Genomic DNA, 25,607 nt, shown 5'->3' with positions numbered 1-25,607 from the left:
CAGGCTGGATCCCAGAGGCCCGGAACCTTAAGCCTTCACTATAGCTCCCTCGAGTTCCATTCCCGGAGGGGGTACACATGTCGGTGCGAGTCCCGCCCAGGTAGCCAATGGAGACCCTGAGCAATCACCCTACCCTCCACGGGAAACCCGGAGCAGTAAGCGGAGGCGCCCATGCCCGGCGCGTGCGCGCGGCACGGAGAGAGGCGGCCTGGACGGGAGGGAGCGCGCGCCCTTCACGTGACCCAGCCCGCGGGCGGCGACGCACACGACGCGCCCCTCACGTGGTCTGTCTCCGACCCCGTCGCCGGCGGAGGCGGAGGCGGGCGCGGGCGCGTCCCTGTGGCCAGTCACCCGGAGGAGTTGGTCGCACAATTATGAAAGACTCAGCTTCTGCTGCTAGCGCCGGAGCTGAGTTAGTTCTGAGAAGGTTTCCCTGGGCTGTCCTTGTCCGGCGGCCTCTGCTGCCGCCTCCGGAGACGCTTCCCAATAGATGGCTACAGGCCGCGGAGGAGGAGGAGGTGGAGTTGCTGCCCTTCCGGAGTCCGCCCCGTGAGGAGAATGGTACTGGACCCACGCAGGCCCCGGCGGGGGAATGGCCCTGAGGGGTGGCTGGCAGGGAAGGGGGTTGGACCTGACTGGCAAGTGTGCGTCCGGAGCCGTGCTTCCTGGCGAAGGAGCCCGGAATTGCCTTGAGGCTTCCGGACTTGCCCTGGCGGGACGGGAGTGCAGTTCGTTCGGGGGTGAGGGGCAGGAAGCAGGTAGCAAATCTGGCACGACAGCTCGCCGCGGGAATGCCCCGAGCGGGGACCTGGCTCCAGCGAGGGCCCCTCGAGGCGGCAGAGGCGCGAGCCAGGGAGTACCTGCTAGAGCCGAGGGGCCGCAGCGCGCCAGACGCAGCGCTCAGCCTCCAAGCTCCGCATCTCCCGGGAGCGCGTTCCTCCTGGCGCCAGTTGCTGGCAGATAAGGGAGCCAAATGCTCTGCTCAAGTTCGTCTTGGAAAGGGAAGGAGGGCTGGGAGGAAACACAAAAGGGATAGAGGACACGGGATTGGAGCTGTGCCGTATTTGCTTGCGCAGCGGATACTCCACAGGTACGTTTTCCTTCTGGAGCCAAAGAGGAGGGATTTGACGATATTGATGGTAGATCTGGTTTCCAGTTTTCCTTAGCAAGAATTAAGGATTTTTATTGGGACGCTGCTGTAGGTACCGAGGCGATGTGTTACTGGTATTTATGTCGAACTTTCTCATCCCTTGCCCTAGAGAAGGGTTTTAAACCTACCAAGTACAGTGGAGACAGGGATTCGGTGCATTGCAGCTTTTGATGGAGCTTTTTGTTGTTGTTGTTAAGGCCAGGAGTCAGATTGGAAGTTTACAAAGAAAGTAATTTAGATCAGGGACTTGAAGAGCAAAGTGTTTTTCTGGTCAGTACTTGATAGGTTTCATGCAAACGTCTCTCCCTCTGCTGGAGTCTGGCAGGGTTTACTTTTCTCCAGAAGTTAATTCAAGTGCCATACAAAAGTGAAACCACGAATATTGTCATACTCTGAATAAATAGTGCACCTTACACTATTTTCCACCTTATGTGGTAATGTAAAGTCAACAAAAGCATCATTTTATTTTTTTCCTTAATTTTAAAAAAAGGGTTGCTGACACCAGATTTTTAAATTTATTAATTAAATGGGTGTTAAGAGAATCTATTTTGGAGGGAAAAGTTGAACCATAGTGTCTTTTTAATGAAAAAAGCAAACCATTAATACTGACTCTTCAGTTATGTGTATAAATTTTTTTTATGGTAAATAGCATAAATCTGAGCACACCCCTTTCACTATTTTGAAAAACGTTTTTAGATACTTTAGAAAATGGAAATCAAGATGATTCATCATGTTCAAAGCAGATAGCTTTATTTCTAATGACTTTCTAGTGAAAGTCTATAATTTCTTAGTCTTACCTCAGATGCTCTTCTTAAATTCAGCCTCTTAATGTCTTTATCATACCTGCCTTGAAACCCAACCTTCAAAAATTAAGATGTAGTGTGAATTTCTCCTGTTCCTGCTGTCTTTTCATTTATGTCCAGGTTTTTTTGGTGGCAGATGCCCCCCTCCCCCAACTTAAGCTTATATACATAAGTTGTGCACTGTCTGTGACACATAATATTAACTCAGTGTTGGTTGTACATGCATACAATCCTGTTGATTCTCCAGGGAGAAATTCTCATTGTAAAATTTGAAATTGAGGGTCTGATTTTATTTTTTACGTTGCTTGAGTCCTGACTGCTGCTGTGTGTTTTTTTTCTTTCTTTACAATTTCCAATTAAACCATAGTGAAAACTTAAAACTGAAAACTGAGGTTGTCCAATAATGATAATTTGTTGAGCCTCCTCAAATTTTAGGTCAAAGTGTGACCTAAAAGTTCAACAAAGTGTGTTGTATCTACACTATAGTTCTTATTGTAAACTGTTAAAGTATTGGATTCTGGGGGCCACCTGGGTGGCTCAGCTGGTTAAGCATCTGACTTTTGGTTTTGGCTCAGGGTCCTGGAATCGAGCCCTGTGCCAGGCTCCCCACTCAATGGAGAGTCTGCTTGTCTCCTCTCTGTCCTTCCCCCAGCTTGAGCACTTGGCACGCTAGCTCTTTCTCTCTCCCTCAAATCAGAATAAATCTTCAAAAAAAATAAAGTATGTGCTTCTGGTAATCAGTTTTTTCTTTGACACTAAAAGAAAGCATACAAAATTTTCCTGCATTTAAAAAAAACACATTTAAGCAGCCAGCTAACCAAAAAAACACCATACAAAACAAACAAGATACCAAAAACAAAGTTAAAAACTGGAGTGGAATCAAATTTTGTACAAAATTGTCCACCATGACTACAGAAATATTTGTTTTATTATTTGGTATTTGGTTATTTAGTGTTTAATATATTCTTTTTTAAAAGATGTTATTTATTTGTCAAAGAGGGAGAGAGCACAAATGGGGAGCAGCAGACAAAAGGAGAAGTAGGCTCCCCACTGAGCAAGGAGCCTGATGAGAAACTCAATCCCAGGACCCTGGGATCATGACCTGACCTGAAAGCAGATTATTAACTAACTGAGCCACCCAGGCATCCCAGTTACTCATATATTCTAAGCACTGTGATAGGCACTGGAGTGCCATGTGTTAGACAAGTTTTCCGTTTTTCAAACAGCTTATGTTCTAGTTATTGATAAAAGATGTTGTTGTCAGTGGAGGATGCATACATCATAAAGCAAAAATTTAGCGTCTACTGTATTGCAGACACTGTGGTACTTAATAGTTTTGAAAGGCAGTACAGATAGGCAAAAGCAGAAGGGTGGTCCGATACTATTGCATAGATTACTTTGAAAATATGGGGTAATAAAGGAGAGAAAGGAAAGTCTGGGTGGGGTTGCACAAAAGCTGATGGTAGAGGTGAGTCTTACAGAGTTGGTAGGAATTGGAATTAACCTGGAAATAGGGGCATTGAGTTGGTGGTTTTAGTCCAAGGAAACCGAGCTTTAGAAGAGAAGAGCATCCTTAGTTTATTCTGGGAACTACTGTACATGTACTTTAAGCAGTTTGGAATGAGTGGAGTATGGGATGATATTGGGTACTGGTGGAAATGTTTTAGAGACAAAGACCAGATTCCTTTTTCTTTTTTTAAGATTTATTTATGTATGGGGAGCCTGGGTGGCTCATTCGTTAAGCTTCTGCCTTAGGCTCAGGGACGATCCCTGCATCTGGCTCCTTGCTCGGTGGGAAGCCTGCTTCTGCCTCTCTCGCTCCCCCTGCTTGTGTTCCCTCTCTCACTGTTTCTCTCTCTGTCAAATAAGTAAATAAAATCTTAAAAAGAAAAGATAGATTTATTTTAAAGAGAGAGCATGAGTGAGTAAGGGCGGGGAACAGAGGGAGAGGGAGAGAATCTCAAACAAAATACACTGCTGAAGACAGACTCTGATGCAGGGTTCGATCTCAGAACCCTAAGATCATGACCTGAGCCAAAACCAAGAGTTGGACCCTCAACTGACTGAGCTGCTCAGGTGCCCCAAGGACCATATTTCTGAGGACAATGAATGTCGTAAAAAGAAGTTTGGATTTCATACCGGAGATGTTGGGGATCCACTTAAGGAAATAATATGGGGGTGAGTGGAGTGTGTTTAAATTGGAAAGAGAGACCCATAAAGGAGGAGGCTATAGCAAGACTCTGATCAAGTGTCAAGGTCTTGAAACAAAGAAGCAGTGGAAGGAGGAACAGATTGATTGAGATGTTTAGGATTTAGAATATTTAGAACTTGGTTACTTTTGTGTGCTCTAAAGTATATGTGTGTACTGGCAAATGTCAGTTAATAAGAACTAGACATAAAATGAAAGCATGTTTTACTTGAAGTCATTACTTAAAATATGCAAATGTAATTCTTTTTTTTTTTTAAAATTTTTTTTTTTTTTTTTGTTAGAGAGAGCAGAAGAAGGGAGAGAGGCAAGCATAGAGAGAGAGAGGAGGAAGCAGGCTCCCTGCCAAGCAGAGAGCCTGATGCGGGACTTGATCCCAGGACCCTGAGATCATGACCTGAGCTGAAGGCAGAGGCTTAACCCACTGAGCCACCCAGGCGCCCCTGCAAATGTAATTCTTAAAGGCAATACTTAAAATGTACATTTTTGGTTGTTTTTTTTTTTTTAAGATTTTTTTTTATTTGGCAGAGAGCAGGAGAGTACAAACTGGGGAGCAGCAGAAGGAGAGGGAGAAGCAGGCCCTCTGGTGAGCAGGGAGCCTGATGCAAGGCGAGGGGCTCAGTCCCAGGACCCTGGGATTATGACTGGAGCCCAAGGCAGTTGCTTAACCAACGAAGCCACACAGGTGCCCCTGGTTTTGATTTTTTTTTTTTTTTTAAGATTTTATTTATTTGTTTGACATAGAGAGATCACAAGCAGGCAGAGAGGCAGGCAGAGAGAGAGTGTGGTGGGGCTCGATTCCAGGATCCTGAGACTATGACCTGAGCCGAAGGCAGAGGATTAATCTGCTGAACCACCCAGGTGCGCCCAGTTTTTTGTTTTTTTTTTTTAAGATTTTTTATTTATTTATTTGACAGACAGAGATGACAAGTAGGCAGAGAGGCAGGCAGAGAGAGATGGGGAAGCAGGCTCCCCGCTGAGCAGAGAGCCTGATGTGGGACTCGATCCCAGGACCCTGAAACCATGACCTGAGCTGAAGGCAGAGGCTTTAACCCACTGAACCACCCAGGCACCCCCCAGTTTTTATTTTTAAATGAAGGTCTATTGAGGCGCAAGCAGTTGGGAAATTTGAGAGTTCCACCAATCAGATGTTTTTGGTCTAGTGCTCTGATATTCTCTTTATCGTTCTAATAGAGGAGATTTCATACATAAAGAAATATAATAGGAGAATGATTCACCATACATCCATGACCAGTTTTGACAGTTTGAAATGTATATTTTGGGTCTTCTATTACTCCCCCCATTCCTCCTCAAATGGATAACTTAAAAGCAAATCTCAGACATTTTTTTATCTGTAAATACTTCATTGTGTATATCTCTAAAAATGATTCTTAACACATCCACATTACTATTAGCACACTTGAAAAATTATTAATTCTTTAATATTATTAAATATTCGGCCTATTTCCCTGATTATTTCATGTTTTTCTTCTTTTGGTTTGTTTATTTAAATCAGCATCCGAAGAATTCCATAAAGCATCTGGTTGATAAATAAATCTTTCAGTCTGTAGCAGCCCCCTTTTTTTGTGTGTGTGTGTTGTCACTTACCATTTATTTAGTGAGAAAAATCCAGATCATTTGCCCTATAGAATTTCCCACAGTTTGGATTCTGTTGGATGCATCCATATCGTGTGATGTAACTTGTTTCTCCTCTATTTCCTGTGGTTAATCTGGGGATTTGATCAGATTGTAGTATGATATTTTGGCAAGAGTACTTCACAGGTTGTGCTATGTATCTTGTATTGCATCACAAGAAGCACATGCTTTCTGGGTTTGTTTTGTTTTTTGTTTTTGTTTTTGTTTTTGTTTTTGTTTTTGTTTTATGTTAGGATTGACCAGTGGGTTTGCTGTTGTTAGCTGCCTGATCTTTCAGTGGTAAAGTTCTACATTAGACATTTACACAATAGTTTTAGTAGTAGCCATTGATGATTATTGCCATTGATCTGTTATTTCATTCTAGGTTTCTCTTTCCTTTATTTTTTTAGAGGTAGTAGGGGAGGGGCAGGGTGAGAGGGAGAGACAGAATCTCAAGCAGGCTCCACACCCTGTGCAGAGCCCACGTGGATCCTGAGATCACAACCTGAGTGGAAGTTAAGAGTCCAGTGTTTAACTGACTGAGCCACCCAACACCCGTCCCCTTATTTTTTTGAGAAACCTTTCAGTATATGATAAATTTTACAGTCTTTTTTTTTTAAGTGACTCCTCCTTAAGTGCCTGTTTTTATTTTTGTTTTTTTTTTTTTAAAGATTTTTATTTATTTATTTGACAGACAGATCACAAGTAGGCAGAGAGGCAGGCACAGAGAGAGAGGAGGAAACAGGCTCCCCACTGAGTGGAGAGCCCGATGCGCAGCTGGATCCCAGGACCCTGGGATCATGACCTGAGCCGAAGGCAGAGGCTCTAACCCACTGAGCCATCCAGGTGCCCCTGTTTGTTTGTTTTTAAAGATTTATTTATGAGAGAGAGAGCAAGAGCACTAACGCTTGAGTTGGGGGCAGGAGCAGAGGGATGGGGAGAGAATCTCAAGACTCCCTGCTGAGTGCAGAGCCCTATGTGGGGCTGGATCCCAGGACTCTGAGATCATCACCTGAGCTGAAATCGAGTGCCACGCTTAAATGACTGAGCCATCCAGGCTATTAAGTGCCTGTTTTAAGCTTGGTATCTAGAGGTGCCCAAATTCAGAAAAATAGAGATTAGCTTAGAGTGAGCATTATTTGGCTATCTGTGGGTCTTGATATGAGTTACTTATTTGAGTTGATATAAAATAACTTAGATATATATCACTTTTAGAAGGAGTTTTGCAATTATTAGATTAGTTTGAATATGAAAGAAATATTTGACTTGGAAAATTGGACCTCTTCTGTTTTTTTTTTTTTTTTAAAGACTATTTATTCATTTGAGAGAGAGAGACACAGAGCACGAGCACGGAAGAGGGAGAGGGAGAAGCAGACTCCCTACTGAGCTCAAGTCCTGACATGGGGCTTGATCCCAGGACCTGGAGATCACAACCCAAGCCAAAGGCAGACACTCACCCACCTAAGCCACCCAGGTGCCCCCTGGTTTTTTTTTATAAAAAATGATTGGTTCAAATTTGAGTTAAGCTGGTAACTTTCAGTCATTTTGTTGAATCTTTGGTTCCGTTTATCTTAGATTTGGAAAATTACTCTGGGTCTTTTGAGGGAATGTGTATTAAGTTTCTTGACCATTTACAGATTTTAGAACCTTGTTGAAGAAATTTCAGTGTATGGAGGTAAGCACTTTTTTTTGAAGTTGGTAGACCTGGCTCTTCACATAAGCATCTTTGCCCAATCATACTTTTTTTTTTTTTGAAGATTTTATTTATTTATTTTGAGAGAGGGTGCGCAAGCAGAGTGGTGGGGCTGGGCAGAGACAGAGGGAGAAGCAGACCCCTTGCTGGGCAGGGAGCCTGATGTGGGACTTGATTCCAGGACCCTGGGATCATGGACTGAGCCACCCAGGCATCCCCAAATCAGACTCTTTTATGAGCACTACTGTTATCCTCTGTCTGTGAAAAGGAGATGATAATCTTTCTTCTACTTGATCTAAGGAGTGATTATAGTATTGAATTTGTGAAGCACTATTAGTCCCGCCTTGCATCATGAAAACATGTTGTTGATACATGTTGATAACTTAACACCTCAACTGTTTAGCTACCAGACTGCTGGAAACCACAACTTGTGGAAACCCAGCTCCTCATGGAAAAAAAAAAACTTCTGAGTTAGCCATTTTTGGGAATATATCAACCTTTAGCCCAGAATTCACTGTTTGAAAAATACAAAGTGAAATTTATTAAGTTTAGTTACCTATTTTCCTCTGACAGTTTGGTAGTACATTGGGAATACATAGAAGGAAAGTTATCTGAGAGGCAGACTGTTACTGTAAGACTGAGGAAACATTAACTAGGCTGGAAAGATAGGGTTGTAAATTACTCTTCAGTATGTGAACCATTGGTCTTCCTTGTCTTGAAGGGTATCATATACAATACCTAATACCCAGAAGGCACTCTTGATTAAGGAAAGTGTGTAATAGGCTTTAGATAGATTTTCACAATACTGGCTAACATGTATTAATATTTAGCTGTGGTTATTGTTCTAAATGTTTTACATATATCATTGCATATTGTTATGCTCAAAATTCTATGAAGTAGGCACTGTTTTTTCCTCCATTATTTATAAATGTAAGTAACAGACAGGCATAGTCACTCACTAAAGGTCATAAGGCCAATAAGTGGTAGAGGAGGTACTGACTCATCAAATTAGGCACTTGGAGAAGGACCTTAATATTCAGAGGCATGTATATTTGTGAGATCTAAGATGGCTGATGTTGTAAGTAAAAAGTTAAGGTCATTTAATTGTGTCACCTTAAAATTTATCTTACCATATTTTTTCCTCAAATGCTATAAAAGTTAGAATTCCCTTTATTACCAAATTCCTTTTTTTTTTTTTAAGGTTTTATTTATTTATTTGGCAGCACAAGCAGGGGGAGTAGCGGAGGGAGAAGCAGGCACCCTGGTCAGCAGGGAGCTCGATGTGGGGCTAGATCCCAGAACCCCGGGATCATGATCTGAGCCAAAGGTAGCCGCTTAACCGACTGAGCCACCCAGGCACCCCTATTACCAAATTTCTATGTAATAATCTTAGGAGAGATTGTTCAAAATTCAGTTATATACATTATATTTGACAATTACATATATACATTATATTTGACAATATATTGACAAATACAGAGAATTACTAGTCAGAGGGCATCATTAGTAGTTGGAAAAGTTATTAATTAAACTAAGTAGATTTTTATGATGGGTCGAACTCCTGAGTAAAAACTCTAGAAACCTAATATGAATGTTATCAACAAAGTATCATACTACTTAGGGATAATAGTTTAATATGGTTTACTGCATATGAAGGCTGCAGTTTTATAATACAGAATGTCCTAATATTTTCTTCAGATTTCTCTTTTTCAGAATTAGCTTTTGTGGCATCATCTGAAACATATCAGTTGTTATTAGATTAATGTGATAGATTCATTTAATTCAACAGATTTTGTCACTTTGGGAAAAATATTTTATTAGGCAACAAGGAGCCAGGAATAAAAGTGAAGAATCTAAATTGTACTGTTTGCTGGTATGTTACATTTTAAATTAAATGTATGTAATTTGAATTCTTTAGTAATTGTTTTTTGCTATGGAATCCAGTTAGATGAAAGTGTGATCATAATAGAATAGGCATCCATGTTACCGACCACACAGCTTGAGAAATAAAATACAACAGATAAAATTGAAACCTCCTATGTATTCCATCTAAAATCCCATTCCAGGGGCACCTGGTTGGCTCAGTGGGTTTAAAGCGTCTGTTTTTGGCTCCTGTCAGGATGTGAGTGTCCTGGACGAGCCCCCTATGGGGCTCTCTGCTCGTCAGGGGGTCTGCTTCCTCCTCTCTCTCTGCCTGCTTCTCTGCCTGCTTGTGATCTGTCTGTTAAATAAATAAATAAAATTAAAAAAAAATCCCATTCCACTTTCCATTTCTGCAGACATAACTATCATCCTGTTGTTCCTTTGCATGCTTTTGTAGTGTTGTATATATACCAATGTATATATACAAACATACATATATGCACACACATATGTCTTTAGAGAGAGAATATATAACACATATATTTGGTTTTTGTAAGTTTTTGATATTTGTAAGTTTTATATATATGGACTTTTTGTGGACTTTTTAAAAAAATCAGTATTAGGTTTTTGGAGATTTATTCATCTTAATAATACATGTGAAGTCTAGTTTACTCCTGTTATTTTGTTTTTATTTATTTTTCTTTGTGTTTATTTCCATTCAAAGTTAACAGTCTACTTCTCTGCACAACAGCCTTGCTGTGCGTACTTAGTTTGCCTCTTCTAACTGCTGTATATTATATGAATATACTGTTGTCCATTTTACTGTTATTAGGCAGTTTGATTATTTCCAGTTTTTTACATATAATGATAAAGCATTCTTGTATGTGTCATCTTTTGTACAAAAGTGAGAATTTTTCTAGGATACATATATATAGAAGTGGAATTGTAAATCATAGGATAGGTGCATCTTCAATTTTATAGATATTGCTAAAGTGTTGACCAAAGTAGTTGTGTGGTTTATATTTCCTGTAAAATATATGAGAGTTCCTACTTCTTTCAATATCTTTGCCACACTTCATTGATTTGGTTCTTTTATTTTGCTGGACTCATGAATATGAAATAGTTCCCCATTGTTTTAATTTGCATGTCACCACTAATACTGAGTATTTCAGGTTATGGGTTTTTGGTGGTGGTTCCTTCCTCTCTTGTGAATTGCCTATTTATAATCTTTTCTCAGTTTTCTATTGGATTATCTTTTTCTTATTTATTTACTTGTAGAAGTTCTTTAGGTATCCTGAAAACTTTGGGGGAGAGTGGTTTATGAGCTGAAATATCTTCTCCAGCCTGTAGCTTTTTAATTTTTCACTTGGTTAATGGTAGGCTGTTTACTTATTTTTTAGGCTGTTGATGTTGCATTGCTTTTTAATTTAGTGTAATAATTTATCAGTATTTTCTTGTTTTTTTAAAGTTTTATTTTAATAATTTCCACACCCATTGTGGGGCTTGAACTCAACCCCAGCTGAGCCAGCTTGTGTCCCATCATTGTTTGCTTTATAGTATATGCCTTTTTTCCCCCGAGGTCATAGTTACTCAGTTTTTTTGGTAGAAATTTTATTTTATTTTATTAAATATTTTATTTATTTTTTTTTTTTGAGAGAGAACGAGAGAGAAAGAGCATACAAGCAGGAGGGAGGGGCAGAGAGAGAGTGGGAAGCAGACTTCCTACTGAGTAGGGAGCCTGATGCTACCTGGAGTCTGCTCCATATACACATACATTATAGGTCTGCTGGAGATTTGAGCAGAGTTAATATGCAGTATTTAGGATACCCTTTATGTGACTTTCTCCTTTGAAGACCTTTTCCCATCTCTTCAGCTGCTCTTGTCACCTTGGACTTGATATGTGTTTTTTTTAAGCCAGTAAGATTGTGAGATTTCTTTTGGAATTTAGCTGTTCAGTAGTGTGGAGCAGAGCTTGTTATCAGGCAAAAAGCCTTAAAAAATAAGAAGGTCGTTCAGTGCTATTCTTTAATTTAAAGTGTGGCTCCAATCAATTTCAGTCTGCTTTTGGTCTTTAGTACTGTTAATTAGTTGTTTTTTGTTTTTATTTTATACAGAGTTTATGGTTGTTATCTGTAGGAGGGTTAGTCTACTAGAACTAACATAGCTTGCAGCTCCTTTCTAATATTAATATGTAGAATCATAGAGTATTTAGTTGTAAAAATAGACTGATTTCCACTTACCTTTAAGTAGAATTTTTTTTTTAAGAGATTTTATTTATTTATTTGACAGAGAGATCACAAGTAGGCAGAGAAGCAGGCAGAGAGAGACGGGGAAGCAGGCTCTCTGCAAGCAGACTCCCTGCTGAGCAGAGAGCCCAATGCAATGCAGGGCTTGCTCCCAGGACCCTGAGATCATGACCTGAGCTGGAGGCAGTGACTTAACCCACTGAGCCACCCATGCGCCCCTTGAAGTAGAATTTTTAAAACAGTCTTTAATTTTTTCCCCCAATTTTTGGCGTTAGCATCTAGGCAGGAAGGATATGCTGGTATTAACTTACAGAGAGAGTAAAATGTTAGAAGTTTTATTTATAATGTATGTGCCCCTTATTGCTGAAAGACAGGAAGAATTTATAACTTAACGGAATTTTGAAGCATTAAAAAAATTGTTGAGATTTGACAGTGTGTCATGCATTATGCTGAAACACCTTGCATGGATCATTTTATCTGTAGAGCAGCCCTCTAAGGTAGGTATTATTATTAGGTCAGGTCAGAGACTTGTTTTAGGTTCCGTGGGTAGTAAATAACTAAGCTAGAGTTCTAAGTCAGGTTACTCTGACTCCAGAATTTCAGTCCTTTAACCACTGAAGATCACAAATCTTTATGTTTCTTTTTAGGGCTGGGGCGCCTCGGTGGCTCACTCTGTTAAGTGTCAGACTCTTGATTTCCCTCAGGTCATGATTTTGGGGTCTTGAGATTGGCCCCTTGTTGGTCTCTGTGCTGGGCGTGACGCCTGCTTAAGATTCTCTTTCTTCCTCTCCCTCTACCCCTCCTGCCCATTTGCTGTATCTCTCTAAATAAATAAATAAAATCTTTAAATAAAAGTTTCTTTCTAGTGCTAGCATTCTGTGTTTGTATTTAGTTTTTACTTCACTTAAAACATTTTTTAGGAATTTTCAGGTTTGTGTTTAGAGTATGCCATCTCTTGGTAAAATTCAGTAATGCAGGTGAGCAAAAGAGAAGTATAAATCGGAATTTATGTGTTGAGAATTAAGGGCACATTTCATTGGGTATCTGATGGCAGAGCAGAAACAGAATTTCAAAAAATGCAGAAACCTATTATTGGAAAGGATTTGTAACTGTTACCTGGGGTATGTGGCTATCAGGTGTGTGAAGCCAATCCCTAATGCAATAAACGAGGGCCATGAACAACAGGAATGCTGTGTGTGGGGAGAATATATTTACATTTGACAACTACACAAAGTGAAAGGCAGTAAGCCCTTGAAATAAACAAAATTGGTGAATACTTAATGTTGAGGAAGCTGAAAGAGATAGTTTTGAAACATACAAGTGTAGGCACAAAATTTGGTAAGAATTTGCGAGCATCAAGAGTGATTAACAATTTAAGTGACTTAGCAGACCATTTCATTAAAGTTTTGGATGGATTTGCCAATTAGAAACTACTATGGAAGATTTGAGGTTGTGAAGGGATAGTACTGGCTGTTTGTTTAGAATTAAGAATGGTAAAATGAAACTAATCTGTGAGCAAGATTTGTACTAAGACCTGTAATCCCGACAGCATTCCTGTTTTGAGTAGTTATATATTTTATCAAAATACTTAAAAAATCAATACCTAAAGTGACTGAAGTGTCTTAGGTTGATGGTGATTAGAAAAGACCATTGTTTCTGGAAAAAAGCTAGATATTTGTACTCAGAGTACTAGATTTTTTGCTCATTGGTGTTCAGGTTTTATGTGTGTGTGTGTGTGTAGATATATAATGTGTGTGTATATATATATGCTTTATTTAAATGCTTTTGGGAGTGGGTAGGGACAGCACAGAATCTGATGTGAGGCTCAATTTCATGACCCTAAGATCAGACCTGAGCCAGAACCCCAAGAGTTGAATGCTTAACTGACTGAGCCACCTAGGCACCCCTTAAATGCTTTTTCTATTCAAATTGCTGCAAGAAAAATAACTTCATTAATGAACACCTAAAATTCTTTAACCCTACCCTTTCTTCCCCTGTCACTGAAAAGCAACTCTTTTTTCCCCCCCTTGGTGTAGAACATTTATTTATTTATTTCACGAAACACTCAAAGTTTAGGTCAGTGGGAGATAATTTTAATCAAAGAATTGTACATTTTCTTCCCACATATCTTGCTTTGTATTATGAAAAGCAACTCTTACTTAATACAAGGATCTGCTGGGATTGTAGAAGTGGGTAGAGGTATATTAGTGTTGAAGAAACCATGTAGAAGAATATGAAGGGCGTGGTACATGTTTGTTGGATTGAATTGACTCAGAGGAACATGAAAAGATCCACACTTTTGTGGGATTCAGAGCTTGGGTTGATATACCATGCCGTGTTGGCCAAATCTGGCCAAGGCCTGTTTTTATGACACATATATACCTGTGATTCATTTTTAGGAGTATTTCAGTGAATATATATCCAAAGTTTTGCAAACCAGCATTTAGACTTAACTAGGCCATTAGTTCATTGCTGGAGAGCAGTCATTTTGAAATCTGTTGCTCTGATTCCTCCATCCCTACCCCAGCCCTATTTGAACTATTAGCTAGCATTGTTTCAGGCAGGCTGCAGCTAAGGAGCAGAATAGGGGAAAAGCTAATACTAGTTATCAGTAGTTAGTAATTAACAGTACCTTTTAGGGAGAAACAGAACTGAAAGACACTATGAGAAGAACTTGCCTTCCTTAGCCACTGGTCCCAGAAAGAAAATGAGACAAACTTGCAGTTCCTTTGAGCCAGCTGGACCTGAAGCTGAAAGTGGAGCTTGGGTCTGCAGCTGGCTGCCAGCCCAGCAGAGGTAAAGAAAGGAAGAACAGATAAGGGATCTGAAGATCAGAGAGTTTTGGAACTTGCCTGGGGTCACAAAGAACGTAAGCAGCTGAGCAGGGGTTTGAACCTGACACTCTGACTCAAAAGCCTCAACTCTTTAGCTACATAACTGCAGAGAAGTGAAGTATGCTTATGTTGGGACTTTGAAAAATAAAAACAAAAACAAGAAAACAGTGCCGTTTAGAAGTATGTTAGCCCTTCTGTTTTCTTTTTTTCCATGTTCAGAAAATTATATACGGAATGATCACATAGGAATTCCCCTTTTAATGTATTTCTGCTCAGTGGCTTATTTAAAGCATGTCATCAAGTGGTCTTGAAATCCTTATTTTAAATTTTTCTTAAAAAATCAGTAGAGGTTTTGGAGTCAGGGCAAGCTATTAGCTGTGTGACTTTGGGCAGTTCCCTAATTTCTATGCCTAAGTAGTCTCTGCATCTATAATGTGGGGATACTAATAGTACCCAATTTATAGAATTACTGTGAGCATAGAATGAGTTAGTACATATAAAATATTTAGAACAGTGCCTGATAAACACACTGTATCTACTACGTAAAGTTATCTTGTTATTTGTATTTTGGGCAGAGGGTTTACAAAAGATGCGATGTGAACTATTTTTTTAGGCAGCATCTTTTATGTGATACATGGGTAAATTATATGTGGATTGGGAAATTATATCTAGTAATAGAGGAGTCATAGCTTTGGGTTTCCCTTTGTGCAGTGACTCCTGAAACTGAATATTTTCCTTGTGGAGGACTTTGAAATCTACTACTCATTGTGTATCTTATCGTCTTGCACCTAGCTGTCTGCTGCATGGTTGATCTAGGGTCTCCCACCAAAGTGGAATAGTTGATGCTGCCTTGTGTGCAATCTGTGATCCCAGTTTGTTTTTCTAAGAGACCATGCCAAGTGTAGCTTGTGGTATTATGGGAGTCCTTATTTCATTAGCACCTAGGAAGACACCTCCGGCGGCCCTCCTTCTCCCTCCCCAATTTGTACTCCTTTGACCTTCATTTGTTATACAGAGCAAATTCTAAACAACCACTGTCTGGGGTGCCTGGCTTGGCTCAGTCGAAAAGCATGTGATTCTTGATCTAGTGGTTGTAAATTGGATCCTCATGTTGGGTGTAGAGGTTACTCAAAACAAAACAATAAAACAACCACTGTCTTCAGGGAGTTTGCATTTGAAAACATATGCCTCAAGGCATTTTATGAAGTTGTAACTGTAGTAGATCACTTCTGGAATATTCTCTCTCTGACTTACTCTAAATTAACTGTATTTTAAGGTTTTTTTCTTTATCTTCATGTTGGGTTCTCAGAATCTGCAGATTGGTGTTTTTCATCAGTTCTGGGAAAGTCTTCTTATCTCTTTAAACATTGCCTTTGCCCATTCTTTCCCTTTTCTCTTTCTGGAACTCTGATAAAACATTCATTTGACCTCTTCATTCTGTTTTACATGTTTCTTAACAACCCTCTCCTGCCTTTCAGGCAACTTCATTTTGGTATAATGCACATATTCTAAAATTTGCCCTTTGTAAGTATATATGTTTGATTTTTTAAAGAAGATTTTATTTATTTATTTGAGAGAGAGCATGAGCAGGGTGGCAGGGAAGGAAGGAGAGGGAGAAGCAGGTTCCCTGGCTGAGCATTGGGGGAGGGCAGGCTGGATCCAGGGAACCTGGCATCAGGACCTGAGCTGACGACAGACACTTAACCGACTGGCCCACCTAGGCATCCCTTGATGGTTCGTAATACATTTATTTAGTTTTATAGCCACCACAATACAGTTTTAGAACACTTCTGTCCTCTCACAAAGTTCTCTTATATTTGTTTGCAGTTTATCACTGTTCTTACTTTCAGCCTCAGGCGTTTACTAAGCATTGTTTCTGTGGTTTTGTCTTTTCTAGAAATTTCATGTAAATGCAATTATGTGATCTTATGTGCCTTACTTTTTTTACTTAATGTTTTTGAGGTGTAGCTATGTTGCATGTTATCCTTAGCTTGTCCCCCTTATGTTATAAGTAGCTAAAGCCAACAGCACCACCCAGGCAACCCTTTTTATTTTTCAAAATATTACTTTATGCTTAAGACTTAGCTAGGTTTCCATTTAGATCTTCATCTCTGTTGCATGGAAGAAAGTTGGAATCTTGGCATAGAGTTGTACGACATGTAAGATTTTGTGTATTAATGATTGTTAAAATAATTTCATATTGTTGTATATCCAAATACGCACCAAATAAACTCTTTATATTCTTTCAAAGGAAAAATATTACTTTATCTGATGATGAATAGACTGTAAGGTGGCAAGGGTGACATGAATGGATTCTGGTAAGCCAGGCAAGAAGTGATGATGGCTTGGCCTAGAATAGTAGCAGTGGAGGTGTGGGAAGTGGCTGGATTCTGGATATGTTTTGAAAGCAAGTTGTCAGGTTTTGCTCATGAGACTATTTATGAAGTCGATAAAGAGAAAATCAAGAATGTCACTAAGATTTTTGCCTTAAGAAAATAGAACTGGAGGAATAGAGTTGATATTTACTGAGATGAAGAAGACTATAAGAAATGAGTAGATGAGGGGCACCTGGGTGGCTCAGTGGGTTAACGCCTGTGTCTTCCGCTTAGGTCATGATCCCAGGGTCCTGGGATCCAGCCCTGCATCAGACTTTCTGCTCAGCGGGGAGCCTGCTTCCTCCTCCCTCTGCCTGCCTCTCTGCCTACTTGGGATCTCTGTCAAATCAATCAATCAATCAATAAAATCTTAAAAAAAATAAATAAAATCTTAAAAAAAAAAAAGAAGATGCCTGTTAGACATCAAAATGAAACTGTTGAGTGGGCAGTTGGCTATATGAACATGGAGTTTAGGGAGGGATCTAGCGTGGAAATAACAAATTTGGGAGTCATCCAGTATATTGTGATAAACTGTATGTGAGCACTGAAAGAGTGAAAGTAATTGGGGGAAAAAAGTCCAAAGTATGAATGAATATAATTGGAAAAAAAAGAAGTCCAAAGATTGGGGAGAAAGAGGGGTGCCTGGGTGGCTCAGTCGGTTAAGCATCTATCTTTGGCTCAGTTCATGATCTCAGGTTTGTGGGATCAAGCCCAGTGTTGGGCACCCTGTTTAGTGGGGAGCCTGCTTCTCCCTCTCCCTCTGCAGTTCTCCCTGCTTATGCGCACGCACGCTCTCTCTTTCAAATAAGTAAATAAAATCTTTAAAAAAACAAAACAAAACAAAACAAAAACAGAAAAAGATTGGGAAGAAGAGTGGGGGGATCAGCAAGGGAGATTAATGGAGTGACCAGTGAAGAGAAGACCAAACTAACTGATGAAGATGTTTAAAGAAGGTTGAGAATGGCAACTTTGTTAAATGCTGCTGGACAGATCAATGAAGATGAGCCCTGAAAATTAAAGTTTGGATTTAGGGAAAGTCATTGTTGATCTTGTTGGAGCTTCTTTCTTTCTTTTTTTAAAGATTTTATATATTTGAGAGAAAGAGCATGCACAAGCAGAGGGAGCAGCAGAGGAAGATGGAGAAGCAGGCTCTCTACTGAGCAGGGAACCCGATGTGGGGCTCATTCCCTGGACCCTGGGCTCATGACCTAAGCCCAAGGCAGATGCTGCAACTGACCCAGGCTCCCTTGTTGAAACTTACTTAGAGTGGTTGATTTGAAAGCCTGACTGGAGTGAGTTTTAGAAAGCATGGGAGGAGAAGAAAAGGGAAGAACTTCTACCAGTGATCTGTACTGTAGATGGAGGCAGAGAAATGGAGTGTTAGCTTGAGGGGAAGGTGGAGTCAAGCAAAAGTTTGTTGTGTTTTGTTTTTTAAAATGAGGAGAATAACATGTTGTGTGCTGATGGGAGTGAGTTAATAAAGAACAAAAAATAAAATTAAGGAATTGGTGGAGAATGTCCTTTAATGAGGTGTATGGGATTTAGGGCACAAGAGGAATGGTTGGACTTAAAAAGAAGTACGTATAGTCACAGGAAAGAAGGCAGAATATGTGGGTATAGATACTTATTGGTGGATATATATAGTAGAAACTTGTCCATGTTCTCTTCTGGTTGTTTACGTTTCTCCAGTTAAATGGGAAGTGAGTTCATCTGTTGAGAGTGAGTATGGAGAAGAAGGTTTGGAGGTTTAGGAGAGAAGGATGTAGTGTGAAATCATATAGGAGAATGACAAAATGGACTAGGGATGTATAATGTGATTATTGGGCATCATTAAGGAGCATTTGAGGTTTGTGGTCCGTGTTTTAAAGTGAAACTAGAGGGCATTGTTCTCTTTTGTCTAGTTACATTAACAGTAAGTAAGCAGTTACGGAATAGTTGGGCAATAAAATTGAATCAGGATTGGGTTTGCCAGGTGTATTCTAGAAGCAAACACGAATTTTTGGTACAGTGATTCTAGAGAGAATCCTGTTCCCCCTGCCCCCAGGTGTAGGGAAAGCAAGTTTTTCAAAGGAATACCAGATTTTAATTGGAGTAGAAAGGTGGTGGAGGTATTACGCTAAGTGAGCTCTCGTACGTAGGATATTTTGCTGATACAGGGCCCTGTGTTCTAGAGGTTATACTTTGATTTTTATAACGAGGGTATCATGATGTAATTTGTTCCCACCTGAGTGAGTCTATTTAAAGAACCATTTAGGGGACCTGGGTGGCTCAGTTGGTTAAGCTGTTGCCTTTGGCTCAGGTCTCGATCCCAAGGTTCTGGGATGAGCCCTGCATCAAACTCCTTGCTCAGCAGGGAACCTGCTTCTATCTCTACCTGCTGCTCCCCTTGCTTGTACATGCACACACACTCTCGCTCTCTATGACAAATAAATTAAAAAAAAAAAAAAAAAAACCAACTCTCTCTTTTTTTTTTTTTTTTTAAAGATTTATTTATCTATTTGACAGAGGGAGCTGCAGAGAGAGAGAGGGAACACAGGCAGGGGGAGTGGGATAGGGAGATGCAGTCTTCCCATGGAACAGAGAGCCTGATGCGGGACTCTATCCCAGGAGAGATGTATTTTGGCAGAATTTACCAGAATTAGCAAGCATTAGGGGAGTAGACTAAGGTTTATTATTGGGGTACCTGAAGGTTTTGAGAGGAACCTGCAGACCTTTACCAATCATAATATTTCTAGAATGTCTCTTCTCTCAGAGGTTTCTTTTTAGAACATTGGCTCTTCCTTTTTGGACTGTCCTGATGATGTTGTATGGAGGATGGATTCTGTGGTTTTTCATCTACTCTGTTATAATTTATAAAAGTTTCATCTGAGCCAGCATGTAATGCCTCTTCTTTTTAATCAGTCACAAGTAGCGGATGAGGATCCAGAGTCTGAGAGTCTAAGGATCTAGGCAGAAACTTAAATCGTGGTATAAAAAATTAATTTAAAAATACCTTTTAAATTTTAAATATTATTTCAGATTTATAGTAATTGAGGGAAATGTGTTAATCTTCAACTGTGATCTTAGATTTGTCTTATGCTGTTACTTTTTTGCATTATGAATTTGCGACTATTTGGTTATACATATTTAAGATTGTAACTGCAATCTGGTGAATCAAACATTTGTAATCATGTAATAACCTACCCTATCCCTGTTGGTGTTAGGGTCTATTTTTCCTGATATTATTTTTCTTTTGATTAGGAGTTGCTTGGTATCTTTTTCTGTCTGTATACCATTAACCATCCATGCCCTTATGTTGTATATATTTAAATTAGAAATAAAATATAGCTGGGTATTATTTTTTTAGTTAAATCTTATAATCACTTTTAATTCATTTCTAAGTGATCCACTTCCTGGGATCATACCAGCCCTTCTTGAGGTATTTGGCCCATACTGGGAATCTGAAACTTGATGTTCCTTTTTTTATTATGTGAAGCAACAGTATCTTTACAGTATGTTGATTTAGTAATCTAAGTCACAGTGGGCTTGAATAGAATGATTGTTATATTTAGGTGTGTTGTCTTGAGTAAGTCTTTACTATATACTCTTGGTAAATGCTTAGTGAATGGAAAAAAAGTTAAAAAGTATAGAACTATTTCTTTTTATGTACTTATCTTTAAATTATTTCATTGTACTATCAGTAGGTTAATTTATAAACCATCTTTTAAAACTTTTTGTTTCAGTCCCAGAAATCCTGGATAGAAAGCACTTTGACCAAGAGGGAATGTGTATATATTATACCAAGTTCCAAAGACCCTCACAGGTAAGCATACCCTTGTTTTTTGGGTTCTTCTAGAAATTTAGATGTAAATTACATTGCTGTTTGCTTATTAAAAACCAAAATTATTAAAGTATTTGTAGCTACTGTTAACTTTTGTCCTTAATTATCCATTTAAGATTGAGGGGAGAGGGTGCCTGGGTGGCTTAGTTGGTTGACGTCTGTCTGCCTTCGGCTCAGGTCATGATCCTGTGGTCCTGGGATCGAGACCCATGTTGGGGTCCTAGCCCAGTGGGAGCCTCCTTTTTCCTATCCCTACTTGTGTGCTCTCTCTCTCTCAAATAAAAAAAGTAAAATCTTAAAAAAAAAAAAAGAGAGAGAGAGAGGAGATATCATTAGCACAGTAAAGGTATTCTGGAGTTCTTAATGACGTTTGCAGCATAAAACCTCTGAATTCTTCAGAGTATTATTCTTTTATCCCTAAGCTCCCCCAGATCATACTGGTATACTTCAAAGATAGGGCAGTTAAGACTCTTTTAACTGATCCACTGATTTTGAGAACTTAAAAATGTGTTTTTATTTATTGAACATCTGTTGAGTACCCAGTACTATGGTTCGTTCATGCTAAAGAAATCAATACAAACCTAATAGTTCCTGTATTTGTCAGAATATAGATACAGCTCAGCATCTGCTAAAAAACCTATCATTAGAGATTGTAGACAATTTTGACCGACTTTGATGTTTCACATGGCTTTGATAATAGGAAAATTTAAGACACTAGTTAAAATTTAAGAAAAAGTTGACCTTTTGAGGTATTTATTGAAGTAACATTTTTCATAAATTTTTTTTCCTGAGGCCTAAAAATAGATAAAAACTTAAAAGGGCAAATCAAAGAAAGAGTTATTTTCTAGAATATGGAGAACCTCTCTTCATAGACACTTAGGAAAAATTAGTTGAGAAAGGCATTTACAAGATTTTTGGATCTTCTTACCTTTCTCATTTTCTATCAAACCTTTTTCTCTATTCAGTTAACTTCTTTGCAACTTTTACGTCTGTTTGATATATGACTGCTACAAAAACATAGCCAAGTTCAGAGCTAGAACAAATTAATCCTAAAATGAAACCACATAAGACCCTGTGTAGCCAGAGCAGTCTTGAGAAGGGGGAATAAAGTTGGAAGTTATCACAATCTCGTTTTTTTTTTTTTTTCAGTTTTTTAAAAAATTTAAATCCAATTAATATATAGTGTAGCATTGATTTCAGAAGTCAAGGTCAATGTTCATCAGTCTTACATTAATACCCAGTATATCACATGCCTTCCTTAATGTCCATCACCCAGTTACCCCATTTCCCAATTACCCCTCTCCCCTCTAGGAACTCTCAGTTTGCTTCCTATGATTAAGAGCCTCTTGTGGTTTGTCTCCCTCTCTGATTTCATTTTGTTTTAGTTTTTCCTCTCTTCCCCTATGATGATACTCTGTTTTGTTTCTTAAATTTCCACATATTGAGTGAGAACAGACGATTGTCTTTCTCTGATTGACTCATTTCATTTAAAGTAATACCCTCTAGTTCCATCATGTTGTTGCAAATGGCAAGATTCAGTTTTTTGATGGCTAAGTAGTAGTCCATTTTGTGTATATGTGTGTGTGTGTGTGTGTGTGTGTGTGTGTGTGTGTGTGTGTGTGTGTATAACACCACACATCTTTATCCATTCATCTGTTCATGGACATCTGGGCTCTTTTCATCGTTTGGCTATTGTGGACATTGCTGCTATAAACGTTGGGGTGCAGGTGCCCCTTTGGATCACTACATTTGTATCTTTGGGTTAAATCCCTAGTAGTATAATTGCTGGGTCATATAGGGTAGCTCTATTTTCAACTTTTAGAGGAACCTGCATACTGTTTTCCAGAATGGCTTCACCAGTTTGCATTCCCACCAGCAGTGTAAGAGGGTTCCCCTTTCTCTGCATTCTTGCCAACTTGTTGTTTCCTAACTTGTTAACTTTAGCCATTCTGACTGGTATTAGGTGGTATCTCATTCTGGTTTTGATTTGTATTTCCCTGATGCCAAATGTTGTTGAGCAGCTTTTCACGTGTCTGTTGCCCATTTGTATGTCTTTGGAGAAATGTCTATTCATTTCTTCTGCCCATTTCTTGACAAACCCAGATTTCAAGATACACTACAAAGCTGTAGTAATCAAAATAGTATGGTGCTGGGATGCCTGGGTGGCTCAGTCAGTTAAGCATCTGCCTTCTGCTCAGGTCATGATCCCAGAGTCCTAGGATTGAGTCCCACGCTGGTCTCCTTGCTCAGTGGGGAGCCTGCTCCTCTCTCTTCCTGCAGTTCCCTCTGCTTGTGCTCTCTTTCTCTCTGACAAGTAAATAAAAATCTTAAAAAAAAAAAAAATATGGGGGCTCCTGGGTGGCTTGGTGGGTTAAGCGTCTGTCTTCGGCTCAGGTCGTGATCTCCTGAGATCAAGCCCCGCATCGGGCTCTCTGCTCAGTGGGGAGCCTGATTTCCCCCCCCCCCGCCTGCCTCTCTGCCTACTTGTGATATCTCTCTCTCTCTCTGTCAAATAAATAAATAAGTACCTCATTAAAAAAGTATATAATACATATTTTATTTATTATAAAGATTTACTTAATTAACATACAGTATATTATTAGTTTCAGAGGTAGAGTTCAATGATTCCTTAGTCTTATATAATACTCAGTGCTCATTGTATCACATGCCTTCCTTCTTGTCCATCATCCAGTTGCCCCATCCCTCAACCCCATTCCTCCAGCAACCCTCAGTTTGTTTCCTGTGATTAAGAGTGAGAAAGTGAAGAATCTTAAGCACTCTCCACACCACCGCGGAGCCCAGTGTGGGGCTGTATCCCATGACCCTGAGATCATGACCTGAGCCGAAATCAACAGTCCGACCCTTCCTTAACTAACTGAGCCACCCAGGTGCCCCAAGGCAGTTATTATTTTTATTTGTTTATTTACTTATTTATTATTTTAATAACATTTTGGTGCATTTAATTGTAGTAGTTCCTCAGTAGGTTTTGATTTAAAAGGTTGCTACATTCAATCTATGTAAAATACTGTATGTGCTCTTTTATAAAATGTTATAATATATTTTTTGATATTGCAGATATTTTATAAGAATGGTGGTTGGTATTCTGTTAGTGTATATGCCACAATTTATATACCTGTTCCATTATTGAGCAAAATTTGGGTTGTTTTCAATTTTTAGCTATGATAAAGTAATGAAGACCTTAGTGGATAAAACTTCCTTTGTGTTTAGGTTTTTTTTCCCCCCCTCTTAGCATATGTAATGCCAGAAAGCTTTCCAAAAGGACTAAAGCAATATATGTTATTACCAGTAGTGACAAGAATGCCTGCTTTACTGAATATTGACTAGAATAACATTTTTTTTGTCCTCAAGGAAAAGTGATTAGTAGGAGGTAGTATGTCTTAAATTTACATTTACTTGATTATTGAGAAAATATTTTTTAATGTTTTTTAAATATTCCTTCAATTTTTGGTAGATCTGGTAAATGTTAGATAATTAAAACAGATATCCTTAGTATCTCTTCCAGTCATTCTGTGAGTTTTTAAATTTCTTATTAAAGATGTTTTGTTACAGGGTGCCTGGGTGGCTCAGTTGTTAAGTGTCTGCCTTCAGCTCAGGTCATGATCCCAGAGTCCTGGGAACGAGCCTCACATTGGGCTCCCTGCTCAGCGGGGGAAGCCTACTTCTCCCTCTCCCTCTTCCTGGCTTGTGTTCCCCTTCTCACTGTGTCTCTCTCTGTCAAATAAATAAATAAAGCCTTTAAAAAAAAGAGAGATGTTTTGTTACAATGTAACATTAGATTTCTTTCTTTCTTTCTTTTTTTAAAGATTTATTTATTGGGGTACGGAGGTAGCTCAGTCCATTTGACTTCGGCTTGGGTCATGATCCTGGGGTCCTGGGATTGAGCCCGAGTCAGGCTTCCTCTTTGGCAGAGAGCCTGCTTCTCCATCTCCCTCTGCCTGTGCATGCTCTCTTGCTCTCTCTCTCAAATAAATAAATGAAATCTTAAAAAAAAAAAAAAGATGTATTTATTTATTAGAGAGTGCCTGCACGTGAAGTGAGGGGTATAAGGGAGAGAATCCTTAAGCAGACTCCCCGCTGAATGCAGAGTCTGACGTGGGGCTTGGTCCCAGTAACATTATATTTCTTAACCAGAGAGCAGAAGGGACATTTCCAAGGTCACATGGCTAATAATTCATAAAGGTGGAATTAGAATTTAGATCTCCTTAGTTCAGTATGCCAGTTCTAAAGTAAGATACTGTTCTTTCTTTGGGAGAAAATTAAGGTTTTGCTTTATTAAAAAATAGATAATTGGGGCGCCTGGGTGGCTCAGTGGGTTAAGCCACTGCCTTCGGCTCAGGTCATGATCCCAGGTCCTGGGTTCAAGCCCCACATCGGGCTTTCTGCTCAGCAGGGTGCCTGCTTCCTCCTCTCTCTCTGCCTGCCTCTCTGCCTGCCTCTCTGCCTACTTGTGATTTCTCTCTGTCAAATAAATAAATAAAATCTTTAAAAAAAAAATAGATAATATTGTTGAGGAGTTATTTCCTATACTTTTGTTCATTTTTGTTCATTTTGTTCATTTCATTTTGCCATAGAAATTTAACATTAGGTGTTAAATCTCATTCTGTTACTAAGTATCTTTGGCTGTAGCCTCCATATGAGACATAATTTTCAAACACTGGTAGCTGGTCATTTCTTTCTGTGCTAGTTGAAATTTTTTTTTTAAGATTTTATTTATTTATTTGACTGAGAGAGAGATCACAAGCAGGCAGAGAGGCAGGCAGAGGGGCAGGGGGTAGTAGTAGGCTTCCTGCTGAGCAGAGAGCCTGATGTGGGGCCTGATCCCCAAGACCCTGAGATTGTGACCTGAACCGAAGGCAGAGGCTTAACCCACTGAGCCACCCAGGCACCCCTGAAATTTTTTTTATAAGATTTTATTTTTAAGTAGTCTCTACATCCAACATGGGGCTTGAACTCACAACACT

The 25,607-nt window shown here is 39.4% G+C and overlaps 1 protein-coding gene across 1 annotated transcript in view; it reads left to right on the top strand.

The window, feature by feature from the left end:
• The first annotated feature begins 296 nt into the window (after nucleotides 1–296).
• LOC111158565 (transient receptor potential cation channel subfamily M member 7) overlaps nucleotides 297–25,607 on the top strand; it is a 116,549-nt gene continuing 91,238 nt past the window's right edge. Inside the window, exons 1-2 of the mRNA XM_022520679.1 lie at nucleotides 297–561; nucleotides 20,528–20,607. Of these exons, the coding sequence (XP_022376387.1) occupies nucleotides 559–561; nucleotides 20,528–20,607 (83 nt within the window). The 5' untranslated portion in view covers nucleotides 297–558. The remainder of the gene's footprint in view (nucleotides 562–20,527; nucleotides 20,608–25,607) is intronic.

The sequence above is a fragment of the Enhydra lutris genome, unplaced genomic scaffold, assembly GCF_002288905.1.
Source record: "Enhydra lutris kenyoni isolate GAN:26980312 unplaced genomic scaffold, ASM228890v2 scaffoldscaffold4, whole genome shotgun sequence".
Lineage (NCBI taxonomy): Eukaryota > Metazoa > Chordata > Mammalia > Carnivora > Mustelidae > Enhydra > Enhydra lutris.
The sequence above is the reverse complement of the archived record's forward strand: the minus strand, read 5'-3'. Positions and strand labels throughout refer to the sequence as shown.